General features: G+C 39.1%; 1 protein-coding gene across 1 annotated transcript in view; it reads left to right on the forward strand.

Moving 5' to 3' along the window:
- gng4.S (guanine nucleotide binding protein (G protein), gamma 4 S homeolog) overlaps positions 1-13,627 on the forward strand; it is a gene marked incomplete at its 5' end in the record, with an annotated part of 39,026 nt that extends 25,399 nt beyond the window's left edge. The window contains 2 exon segments of the mRNA NM_001093293.1: positions 8,960-9,067; positions 12,919-13,627. Coding sequence (NP_001086762.1) covers positions 8,969-9,067; positions 12,919-13,047 — 228 coding nt within the window. The 3' untranslated portion in view covers positions 13,048-13,627.
- Positions 13,628-13,885: the final 258 nt, after the last annotated feature.

Raw genomic sequence — 13,885 nt, forward strand, 5'->3', positions numbered from 1 at the left:
GTACCATTATTTAATGGAGCAACACTCTCAACTTGCATCTTTTTACTAAAAACATATTTAAAAAACTTTTTTGGGTTAGTCTTAGCAATGCACTCTTCATTTTCTTTCTTTCCCTTCCGGATTGTTGATTTACAACATTTATTATAGTGTTTATATTCATTAAATGCTGCTTCTGTCCCTACAGACTTGTAGTTTTTAAATGCCTTTCTCTTCTTTCCTATTAACTTCTTTACTTCTATATTAAGCCACATAGGGTGATTCATAGAGCTTCTACATTTACTCCTTAAGGGAATAAATTGAGAACAGTAATGATTTAATATCATTTTAAATGACAACCATTCCTGTTCTGTGTTTTTAGCTGAAAACTTAATGCCCCAATCAATGCTCTGAAGGGCAGCCCTCAAGGCACTAAAATTGGCTTTTCTGAAATTCATGGTTTTTGTGGCTCCTCAACAACCTGTGCCATAAAATTGTCATGCAACAAGCGTATAAACTTTTTCCCAATATCTGATCTGGCTGATCAGTACTGCTGCTCCAGTCAATATATGGGTAATTATTTCTCTCTGTCCCTCTGAACCATCATTCAGGTGATCTACTACATCTTCTGAGGTTCCACGTTACACTAGTGTGCCAGGGTTGGGGTTAAGCTGGTTGGCTGTGACGGGTGGTAGAAGAGCAAGGGCTGTTGAAAGAGCTGCCATGTTGGGACAGGAAAGATTGTTAATATGATAGATGGGGTGTGCTGATACTGTTGATAATTGTTGTGAATAAAAGGCATTAAGCTTTCCGTACGTGTGGGTAGAAAAAGATGTTTGGGAAAGGTGAAAGTGTTATCTGAAAGGAGAGTAGGTGATGGTCAGATAGAGAGTAAATAGAGTTAGTAAGGTTGGATGGGTGGCACGAGTGGCAGAATATAAGATCAAGAGCATGACCATGAAAAGAAGTTCAAAAGAAGCATCACTTCAAAAGAAGTGAACAAGAGAGAAGTTGGTGTGATTAGATTTTGAAACCTACATTTGGGGGAGAGAAGAAATCCTACCCTACCACCGTGATGGCCATCCAGTCGAGGGGTGTGACTAAGTGAGAAGCCTCCATAGTAGAGGCCGGCAGATGAAGCAGTGTCTGTGGGAGAGAGCCATGTTTCAGTGATAGCCAGAAGATGAAGGGAATTGGATATAAAGAGATCATGGACTGAGTTTATTGTAGATTAACCGTGCATTCCTGAGGGCACATGAGAACGGCAGAGAGAGTGCTAGCTTTATGTGAAAAAGTTTTGCAGAATTAGAAGTGCGTAAAGTTTTAGAGACTGGAAACATTGTCAAATGAGTGGGAATAGGTGAGGGGAGGAATGATGTCCCCAGCTGCAAGTAATAGTAATAAAGAAAGTGAGACAAGGTGTGACCTGGATTTGACAGTGCAAGCTTTTATCATTTAATGGGTTGAAAGGGGATAAGAGATTTAACAATACAAGACATTGTGCTTAGATTGAGAGAGGGTGATGGGAGCAGTGAAGAGGAGGTTACAATTTCAGGATAGTTTGATGGATGTTATAGTGCAGAGGGTATATGCAGAAGTACAGAGGAGAGAAAAAGAAGGCAATCAAACTAAACATAGGTAAATGGTATAATCAGGCTTATCTATATCTTATAGTATTGACGAGCAGTGATATCCTGATGTTTGCTGGCAGTTTCCAATCCAACTCTGATCCAACTACTGTCCAACTCTGTCTAACTCTATTTGTTGTACTTGAAGTTGCTGGACTTTAAGTTGCTAAATCTGCCATAGCTCTCTTGCCATACTCACCCCTGCCATGTTTTCCTTAAAGTGAATGTCCTGATATACAGCAAGGGGGTCACATGGGTGAGGGCCGGCAGTTGACTAAGTAAGACAAGTTTAAAGACAGAAGAATCTCATAGTCTGGTTATCTAACAGAAGATCAGTAATTAAACAATAGGGATGGGACTGAGCCAGATGTGGCAATAAAATGGACATACCAACCATTCACTCAAGCAAGTAGGAAAATTGTTAGATAAACTTAAACCAATCAGTTGAGCTCTTGTGTCTTGTATTTCTCCAGTGTTCTCTGGTGACGGTTTGCTTTTGTGTACAGTGGCCAGTTCGTGTCGTTTTTGTGAGAGTTGTTTGGTTTTTCTCCTTGTTGCTCTTTTTTAGGGAGCCCCTATCTATAGGGTGTTTTTCTCTCCAAGCGTCAAGTAGAGCTCTCTCCTTTAGGTGTTTAGTGTCTCAGTCATGGTTAGTGAGAGTCAGTGTGTCTAGTATGTCATGAGATCTGTCTACAATATTATGTAGTGCTGTGTTGAAATCTCCTCAAATAATGACTCTGTCTGTCCTCTGAGATTTCCTCAAGTTTATTGAAGAAGGTACTAAAAAATGCCTGTGTTGGGAGCATAGACTGATGCTAGTGTAGTTAACTGGTTCTGGAGATATCAGCCTGTGGGGTCTAAGTATTTCTGTTTAAGTTGGAACTTGACCTGTTTTGCAATAAGGATAACCACCCCTTTGGTTTTGATTACTGAGTTCACCAAGTATACTTGGGAATAATGTTTTGTATTTTGGTTTTGATATTTTGCTAAAGTGTGTCTCCTGCAGCAGCAAGATGTCTATTCTGTGTTTATCGTAATAGGAGAAGGCCATTGTGTGTTTTTGCCTACCTTCAAATCAAAGGAGCAGTGGCCGGAGGTGGTTTATTCGCCCATCTCAGTTGCAGCCGTAGTACTTTGGTGCAGAGCCATAGAGGGGAGAAGCTGGAAACGAAGGAATAGAATATAAAGTTGGAGCAGTAGGTGGGTGGTATATCTTGGAGGCAAAGATTGTTCTATCTAGTGCTGTTTTCTAGCTCCTCATGGGTATCTTGAAGATCTCTCACTTGTGTTTGAAGGTCCTGGATCATAATTTCCATATCGGATGTGGATTCCTGTATTGGGTTTTGAGTTTGTTCTTGTTGGTCCCTGTGGTCCATTGCTGTAAGTTACATTTTGATTTCAGTAAGGGAGTTCCATATTCAATTTTGTATCTCATCCTTGAAACAGAGGAGGAGAGATTTCAGCTTGTTTATATCTTTTTTGGTGCACTAATATTCTAACTCTTGTGTTTTTTTGTTGCTTTTTTTTTTTTGTTTGCTTTAGACTTTTAAAAAAGTCTGATGCCCCTCAGTGGGGTAATTTGCTTGCTTCTGTCTGCCACCCATCATGGTGAGGAGGAGAGAACCAGTGTGGATTTTGCAATGGTGTTGGTTGGATCTCATGTCCACTTTTTGGTTTTGGAGGAAGCTTGGCTACAGCTTAAGTTCACTTGTTCTGGGGATCACACCCCATGCAATGCAGCCTACTGTTTCTGCTGGTATGATGCAGGTTGCAAAGTGGCTTTTGCAGTATGTTCTTTTGGTTTTACCGTTTATGTGGTAAGGTTGTTTGGTACCTTCCTTGGCCTGCCTGGTCAGCATATGATGGCTTTTTGTTTGTCTGTATTATTTGCCCTTATAGTAACGATCTGGTGGTTTGGCAGTTATTTGGCCAATGGGTGGGATAGAGCATATAGTTCCAATGGGCTTCTGCGCTGATTGCTGGCCCTCAGCCTCCATCATGAAATTAATAATAATGCGCCCGCATCATAGTGCAATCAGGAATTGCGTATCTGTAGCAGTAATATTTGGGCAAATGAGTGAAATGATCTGCCACTTGGTATACTGCTGCCTCTGCTGAAGGTGTTAGCAATAGACACATACTGGCAAGTACTGACGCACCGCTCTCGCATACTTCTTTAGGGCTGAAGGTGTCAAAAGATGTACTGACAGCGAAAAGATGTACTGACCATAAACTAAAGAAGTATGCAAGAACGGGGCATCACTACGTGCCAGTACATGGCTATTGTGAACACCATCAGCACACAGGCAGCAGTATAGACGATCACTAATCATGTGCCCAAATATTACGGCTACGCAATTCCTTGTTTAAATGAGTTAAATGATGTTAATGGTCCAAAGAATGTCAGGCTGAATGGTCGGCCCCACACATTTTCAGCGCACCAAATCTGGCCCTTGCAAAAAGTTTGGACACCTCTGCCTTATGAGTAATTGAGTGCACTGCTATGGTGAAGATCTGGGTGTGGGTTACCTCCCCTGTGCTGCAGTTGTGTTTAGGCCTCGCTCATTGAACAGTTACTTTTTCCCGGGGGGGCCCTATGGATGCTAGGCTGATGGCGACCTCTCTCCTTATGTGTGCACACCTGTCCTTGTGGCCGCAGCAGCGTACTGTCTGCAGTCTGGATCCTGCCCTAGGCAGCGGTCAGCCGTGAGGGCCTGGGGGAGCCCATGTGTCAGGGTGTCCACTCGATCTTGGGTGCCAATAATTCAGTGTGCTGCAGTGGTGAAGCTTCCTCTTCTGTGCAGCAGTCGCATCTAGGCCCGCTCAGTGCGCGGTCGCCTGTTCCTGGAGGGGCCCAGTGAGTGCTGAAGTATCGGTGTCTTTACTTGCCTCCAGGTCGGCTCTTGCTGTGCCGTTATATCTACCTGATATCAGGGTGCCTCCCTGCTGTGCAGGCTTTGTCATGCCTCTGGACGGGAGGATGTGCTGGCAAATGGGCGCTCACTCTTAGCGTGCTCTCTGGTTTCGTGCTGTCTGCAGTCTCACTCCTGTTACAGGTACCGGAGGACTCTGCGGGCCCGAGGAGTCTCTGTGTCAAGGTTTCAGCTGGATTCAGGGTGCTAATGTAGGCTTTTGGCAGGCAAAAACGGAGGAGCAGTTGGTTTAATCAGCCATCTTTCTCAGTATCCAGGCCATGCCCCCCATGCTACTGTTTTATCAATACAGATACGGGTTTCCAGATCTCATACCTGTAATTTGTAAGGTAATTGTTTTCTACAACTACTTGATCGTCTGGAACATCTTAAAATGTTGTAACCAGGCCCTGATTTGTGGCGAGGCCACAAAGGCCTGGGCCTAGGGCGGCATAATTTGAGGGGCGGCATAATTTGAGGGGCGGCATGCCGCCCAGCGCATCTATAAAAGTATTGGGAGCCACATGTGCTTGCACGCTCACTCACTTGCAGGGGCCTCCCCCTGCAAGTGAGTGAGCGTGCAAGCACATGTGTGCACGTTTTGCCGGGCAGGCACTAGGACCTGGTGGCCAGCGCATACACACGCAGGGGGGTGTGCACACATGAGCGGGTGCTAGGACCCAAGCAGCCTAGGGGTGGCAAAAGTGGAGAATTCCTATCATACTTACCGTAATTCTCTTTTCCTGGCCACTCTCCATATCAGCATTACAACCGGGGAGCTCCTCCCATCCCCACCCATAGACCAGAACGTCCCTCCCTCTAAATCTTTAAATCCTCTCTGGAGACCACCTACCTTGTCTAATACCAAGCATCTGTACTTGCCTGGGGGGGAAATGCTGATATGGAGAGTGGCCAGGAAAAGAGAATTACGGTAAGTATGATAGGAATTCTCCACTTTCCTGGCCACTCCATATCAGCATTACAACCGGCTATACCGAGCCATACATTCCCTAGGGTGGGAAAAAACATAACCAATAATGTTGCAAAAATCTTTTTAATAACTAGAGAAAGCCAGGTGGGCTCCTGTTGCAAAGGCATGGTTACTTGAAGAGGACAAATCCAAACTGTAATGTTTGATGAAGGTTGTAATGCTGATATGGAGTGGCCAGGAAAAAGGAAATCCGGCCCTGGTTGTTACAGTTGGGCTGTACCACTACTTGATAACTGGACTTACAGGGGGTTTTGTGCTAAGATGACAGTATTGGGGCTACTAGGGCTGCCAACGTTACTATAATAGAATGTACTAGGAATGCACAGACTTTACCTTTTCTGTATTCTCCATGAAAGATTCAATTGGATCTGAGCCTTTATTTGTATATGTAAAATGCCTTCCATTATTACATGGTGTAAAGTCTAGATTCAGTTTAGACTGCTGAATCCTGCTGAAAAATCTGAATCCAAAACTGAGCTTTACAAAAAGAACACTTAGAGGCACATTTATCAAGGGTCAAATTTCAAATTCATTTGAGTTTTTTGAAATTCCTATAAACTCAAAATTCGACCAATCTAATTTTTATTATAAAAATCAAATTTTTTTTTTTAAACTGTGAATATGAATTTTAAAAACTTGATTCGAGTTTTTTTCTCTGAAAAAAACTTGAATGCCAGGAAGGCTGCAAACAACTACAACTTGATCCCTGAAAGTTTCCCATTAACTTAAACAGCAATTCGGCAGGTTTTAGGTGGCGAATAGTCGATTTCGAGTTCTTAAAGGGCCAATGTATGATAAATCTCAAAAATCTAATTTGAATTTTTTGAAAAACTTTAATCAAATTTGTATAACTCCCTAGTCGAATTTGACAGTCTTAAACATAAAAATTTATGCATAACCTTCATATTCAGATATATGATGAATCTTTCCTCAAACAATGTAATGATGCATAAAAAAAAACGTTTTGAATGCATTTTACCTGCTAAAACTGTCATTACATCAGAGCTGCAATGAGAACCTCTCAGGTCAGAAGCTAGGCTGAAATGAAGAGTGGGAGTGTCGTTCATTCTCTCACAGGAAGTGGTCACAGCACTGACTGACAGGCTGAACTCCTGAGCTGTAGCAGCCAAACCCCTCCCCTCCCACCCTCTGTCTTGTGTGTCCCAGTCTGCACATATAGTCTTACACTGTTGCCTGATCATTTAACCTATCAGTATATTTTAAATGCTCAGCATAAAGCAATAGATGTCGAGTTTAATACAAACTATAAAGAGAAAACAAATTTGCTGTTCTAAAACATTTCCAGGTGCAGTGAGTTGCAAAGAAAAAATGCAGCATTTTTGGAACATTTTTATGATCTTGTGCTGGGAGTTCCAAGTGAAAAATGCAGCTGTGCTGTAACAGTTTGTGGTCAGGTGCAGGGAAAGGCAGCTGTTCTGCAACAGTTTATTGTCAGGTGCAGGGAGTTGTAAGGAGATAAATGCAGCTCATGTTCTGGAATTGTGTAACATCTAATAACAGATGCAAGGTGTAAAAAAAAAAAAAAAAACCAATATCCACAAAGTAGAGGAACAAGCATTTGGTAAGGGGGGGATAAGGAAAAGAATAAGGTAGACAGGGAGAAAAGCGAACAGTGAGGCATAGGGAGGTGGAGGTTAAAGGAATAGAGCAGAGAGTGACAAACGAGTAGTAGTGGGACGGGGAATGAGCAGAGAGGGAGTAAAAGGAGCAGGGGAGTAAGGGGTTAATCAAATAGAGCAGAGAGTGGCAGAAACGGAGCAGTGGAGGGAGGGGGGAAACAAACAGAGAGGGAGAGAAAGGATCAGGGGAGGGAGGGGGATGTGAGCTGAGAGTGTCAGAAAGGAGCAGTGGAGGAAGTAAAACGAACACAGCAGAGAGTGAAAAAGAGTATTGGAGGGAGGGGGAAACAAACAGAGAGAGTCAGTGAAAGGAGCAGGGGAAGAAGGGGTTAAGTGAATAGAGCAGAGAGAAAGTAAAGGAGCAGTGGGGGAGAGGGAGTAAAAGGAACAGGGGAGGAGGGGTTAAACAAATAGAGCAGAGAGAGACAGAAACGGAGCAGTGGAGGGATTAAAAACGAACACAGCTGAGAGTGAAAGAAACGAGTAGTGGAGGGAGGGGGGAAACAGAGGGAGACAAATGAGCAGGGGAGGAGGGGGTTAAACAAATCGAGCAGAGAGTGAAAGAAACCAGCAGAAGGGAAACGAGCAGTAAGAATGATCCAGTCTGTAGAAGGAATGCAGGGACGGACTGAGTGTGACATCATGAACAGCACCGCCAACCTCTGCACGCCCAGTCCTCCCTCACTGGATGCAGCTCTATTACACAGGCAGAAACGGCCGTCGGCTGCAGAGCCACATACCAGAGATTCCAAGACAGGAAACTTAGCAAAGGGGCGGGCTGAACACAGTTTTCATGCTTATATGGACATATTTGACACAAAAGGTATTAAAATAAAAACAATTCCTTTTATTTTACATTATTTTACATGGTTTTCTGCATTGTAAAAATTTATGGTATATGTCCCCTTTAATAAGTCTGCCCCTTAATTCATTCATAAATACAGTTTTAAAAAAAAGCTAAAAATTATTAAATTGTTCAAAATGAGTTGTTAACTGGTTGCTATTGCCAGCTGCTATTGGCAGCGCCAGTGTTGCTCAACCAGCTCTAAGGGTTTGGGTATTGTGCGCACAAATAAAAATTCTATATTTACGACTGTTTGCTTGTTTCAGTTGAAGCATAATGACACAGTCATTAGATCAGCGGTTAGATGATTTTGAGGATTAAGCAGTGTTTGGGATTTTTTTCGGCCCTTAAGTTTTCTCCTATTGTTACATTTTTTTTTATATATATAATTTTTATTGATTTCAAACAAGTGAAACATCAGTTCCAAATACTTATGTATACACAGCAATAAATTAAAATTCAAGTTATGTTCCATTACAATTCTCAAATTTTATCTTCTTACCGATATTTGTTTGTATGATACTGTAAGTACTGTTGCTTACAGTACTCATGCTGTGGCTGTTTGGTTTTTGCCGTCCGCTGTCTGTGCCATCATCAGTTTTGGGTAGGAACTGATAGTAAAAGGGAAGAACTGGGGAAAGAGTCCTATTGTTACATTTGAACCAGTTCTCCAACCATAAAAGTGACTCCCAAAAGCTGCATTTCCTGTACCTGCAAATCTGTGCTGCATGGTTATTGGCTGTCATGTCTGACCACATTACTTTAAGTCCCAGACTCTCTTTTTGATGACTGACAGGAGCATGCAAACTGAAAGCCACTACATGGGAATGGATTGAGGGACTTTGCAGGATCTACATGGTTAACTGGGGTTGTTTCCCTTTAAAACACCTTATTCATTCTTGTCCCATATAGTACATAACATATAATTAAAATATCATATAACAAATAATATAACTTCTTTATTTCAGAAGCAGACAATGAAAGACAGCATGTCTAACAATAGCACAACTAGTATATCTCAAGCAAGAAAAGCAGTGGAACAACTTAAAATGGAAGCATGTATGGACAGGATTAAGGTACAAACTATGCAACTTTTTATTGATAAATTTATTATTGTTTCTGATGCAACATAAAGGGTCAGTACAATACATATAACTGCAGTTTTTCTTTTAACATGTTATACCATGTTTCCTTCAGTGTATATTTTGGACATGTTAGTGGATTTTCATGAATAAAAAAAATTTTGGCCTACTAAAAATTTTCATTGGCAAAGATATATTTTATTGCTCTAGTTTTAAAGGAACAGTTCATTGTAAAAAATTAACCTGGGTAACTAGATAGGCTGTTTAAAATAAAAATAAAAATGTTTCTAATATAGACAAAAATGTAATCTATAAAGACTGGAGTGACTGGATGTCTAACATAATAGCCCGAGCATGACTTCCTTTGCAGCTCAACCTGAAGGGGAGGGGGGTACATGGGACATAACTGTTTAGTGAGTTTGCAATTGATCTTTAGCATGCAGATCAGATTCAAAAGCTAAGTGTTATGAACCATGTGCCCCCCCCTCAAGTCACTCATTGGTTACTGCCTGGTAACCAGTTTGTGGAAACCAAGAGCGCTAACATTTCTGGCTAACTAACTATATTTAAAACATTTTATTTTTTGCACAGTCTATCTATTTACCCAGTTTTATCTTTATACTGAACAATTCATTTAATGCTTAAATCTACACATAGAAAAGTTTTATATCTAATGGTGCAATTATATACTAGAAATGATACCTTGATAAATATTACTCCCATTAAGATGCCACAATGTAAATCCAGTTATACATTGAGAGAAAATACTTTTGAAAGCAACATTTAAACTACAGAATACAAAAGAGATGGCTCATTGGGACTGATGAAGTGACACTCGGTCACGAAACTCGTAAAGCTAGTTCCCCTGCCTGCTCAACCATGTTGTGTTTTAAAATGGATCAATAAAGATTTATTGTTTTATACAAAGCTTGGGTTCCCCGGATTCCTGTTTTGGGGATGCTTCCGACACCATCAAGTTTCTTCTACATGTGAAGAGTGGGGTTTGGAGGGAGCGTCCTGTTTTCAGGCTTCACTATTTCCCCGTTGAGTGCCACAATGGTGTTTGCCCTTACTTCTTTCATTGGGAATATACATGCCCTATGCTTATAAGCAGCAAAGCACAACATTTCCATGTGTTAGAACACTCCATACTAAGAATTGATTTAGGGTCACTTATTCCCTTAGAGGACAATATAAATAATAAATGACATATACAAATACCAATTACAAAGCTATTTAGAGTACACTCTTGCTTCAGCATTTCTGTGTAGATGGGAATGCAGTATGTCCCCACCCACAAGGACTAAATGCTTGGATTAACATGGACCTAATTGGTTTCATTTACATATAGGCAGCACAAATTTTAAAAAAATAGGCACAAAGCAGTACATGGATACAAACCCTGCACACCTGGGCGATGCAGCCTATTTTGCAGCCTGTGAAGTTATCCCTTGACTTCAATGGCAACTGGCTGTTACTGCACACACACAGATTTTGGCAGTTTCAAAGAAAATGACAAGTTTGACTTTAGCCTTTGTGGTCCTGCATCTGACTCCTAACCCTTAATCAGTAAGTCTGAATGTTAATTAAACTAGCCATCATAACCACCAAGTTTCAACCAATTTAGTTACTTTTAGGAGATCCTGGAATAAGATAAATGATGGAATTTCTTTTTGGAGAGTTGTGGCAACTCAGATTCTTTGGGAGTACATTGTGCTCATATTCTAGTCTGGGCATTCGAACTGTGATCAAGTGAGAAAGCATACTCTGAAACCAAAAATCTAGGATTGACCAGATGGATGGAAAATATCCCCCAAGCAACCATACCATATGCTTTAAAATTACTTAATATTTATTTATTACCCTGCAAACATTACATGGTTCTTTCATAACCCAGCGGTTTCTGAGTCTGCTACCACCTAAGGGCAGTAAAAAATGTAAAAATGGAGTGACCACCCTTTCTTAGGTTATTTTTCCTAAGTACTTTTTTCCATTTTTACGTTCTGTGTACTAAATTCTGAGTATTATGTTTTGATTTAAAACTAGATTCCTCTATGTTCCTCTTTTTCATAAATAATGAATATAACATCATTTTACATAATACAAACCATTATCATGAAATACATATTGATAAAATAAATGTCTCCCAAGTCAACCCCTGTAAAATGTTATAAGACATACACAATTACCTCCGACAAATACCTGAGATGCTAAACTTATACATGGTTTCTGGTCATGCCCAACATTCCAGAATTTCAGAGAAAATATTAAAAAGTCCTTCAGAGAAAACATTACTGATAACTACAGAATGATCTCTGTTAAGTAAAACATCACTGAATACAACTCTCTAAATCTGTGAGAAAGTTTCGCAGCAGCCTAAAGGGAACCATCCTACATCAAGGTGTAGATATTATTATGGTTGTCAATATTAATATTAGTCTATAATAGTACTTTAACCATAGGTTCTAAAACACACAAACACAAATTACAGCACATAATAACCAATAATATATATATAAGAAAAGGAAATATAAAATCTATAATTCAAAATACTATTCACCAATTCTATGCAATGAGTATTCAAACAACCAGTAAGACAAATCAACAACTCCAAATAAACAATAATTAATATCCACAGTATGAAAACAACCTACAATGACAATGGTTCCTACAATGTATTGCAAGCTGTATATTCTCTAAATTCCATACACATACTGTATAACCACACTGACTATTAACAACTATCAATGACAAAGAGACACTCGGATAGTTACCAATCCTTGGACAGCAAGTCAGTCTCTGGGCCTGCATGTTCAGAGAGAGACAAGTCTGTTACCTAAAACATAACCCCAGACTGTCATTTGGACACATCATTCATAGTGTTTTACAGCCCCACAAGACAACTGGCTAAACAGGTAAAACAGAAGTACAGGTGGTCTCATTTCTTGTTTTGGGTGACACAACTTTCCCACACCCAATATGCAAAAGAATGCTTTTGTGATCCTGTAATCACTTGGGGGCCCATTTACTAAGGGTCGAAGTGAATTTTCAAATTCAAAAACTTCGAATTTTAAAGTAATTTTTGGGTACTTCGACCATCGAATAAGCCAAAATTCGTTTTGAATTGAAAATACTTCACAAATTCGACCATTCAAAAATCGAAGTACTGTCTCTTTAAACAACTTAGACTTCGACACATTGCCACCTTGTTTACATTTTTTTAGATCACGTTTTTATTTTGTAAATCTGCATGAGTGTCAATAATATAAAAGTTATAATATTATGTAATATCTACCAAAATAGTAAAAGTAAATAATTGTAAAGGAAATAATTATCTATTGTATTTATAACTTTTTTAAAGGAACAGTAACACCAAAAAATTAATGTAAAAAATAATGTAATGTTGCTTTGCACTGGTAAAACTATTGTGTTTTCTTCAGAAACACTGGTATTGTGTTTATTAACAAGCTGCTGTGTAGCAATAAAGACAAATGAAATAGAGCAAATGGCACAGGATAAAGGAATACTGTTGCAAGAAAACGTGTTTTTTTTTTTTTTCAAAATGCATCAGTTAATAGTGCTGTTCCAGCAGAATTCTGCTGAATATTTTGGTGGATATTCTCCAAAAGCAGATATATTTATTGAGTATCGGTTAATAAAAGGATGCATTGCTTGGGTCTTCTAATGGTTTGCAATAAAACAGATTGTTTTATTCCCTCTTTAACTTACCTATTCAATTAATTATTTACTTATTCTAATTGGGACATGGTAGTAGTTGCTATGCCAAAATTGAATTCTTACAATGTTTAAATTCAGTTATTTTCCACTTTCTGTTTGTTGTATAGGTGTCAAAGGCTGCTGCTGATTTAATGGCCTATTGTGATGCTCATGTAAGAGAAGACCCACTTATTCTTCCAGTGCCTGCATCGGAAAATCCGTTTAGGGAGAAGAAATTATTTTGTACCATTCTTTAAATTGGTTTTAGTCAAATATTTATATAGTTTAAGCATGACATCAGCTTAACAGGGCTTTACCAAGGTTGTTAACAAATGAAACTATAGTCTCAATTTTTAGAAGTACAAGGCATCGTCACCAGAAATCTTTATGTGATTTTGTTTTTGTTTTTTTTTATGTTAAATCAAAGTTGTAATCATTGCGTAGAGTCATTTATGAATATAGGAGTAGAAAAGGCATGTAATTGTAGAAAAGCAAATATTCAGCAATATTAATTCATGGAAGTATTTCATTTATATTTAAGTATTTCTTCATGTTTTTTATTATCTTCATAAATGTTCAAAGGGAGACTGAGGAACATGTAATATTGGTTTTACTCACTGATACATTTCTCCAATGCCAAACTACAGCCACAACTGTAAATACTCACTGTTTTATAAGGTATTAGCCATTTTGTTATTTTTGTAATGGAGATACTTCGTTTGTTTTGTTATGTTCTTTTACTAGTTAAATGAATGAAATTTCATTCAGTTTTATGAATAGTAGAATTGTACTTATTTAAAGTGAAAGTTAAAAAATGTCATAAAGAGGATTTTGATATAAAATATATATTCTTTACAGCATTTTAAAATCTTGTCTAGTATAACCAACAGCATGCTTTGCAAGTACCAATTCTTTATCCTTAAGATAATATATTATTTAAAGAAACATGTTTTAGTTACAGTATTGTTTCAGGGAATTATAAAATATTTTGTTTTGTTTTTATTGTAATGAAAGTATTAGAACCAGAATGTTTTGAAAACATTATAGGGGTCATTTACGTCTGCTAGGGCATTGGACAAAGTGCAGTTACATGCA

The sequence above is a fragment of the Xenopus laevis genome, chromosome 5S (genome assembly GCF_017654675.1).
Source record: "Xenopus laevis strain J_2021 chromosome 5S, Xenopus_laevis_v10.1, whole genome shotgun sequence".
NCBI lineage: Eukaryota > Metazoa > Chordata > Amphibia > Anura > Pipidae > Xenopus > Xenopus laevis.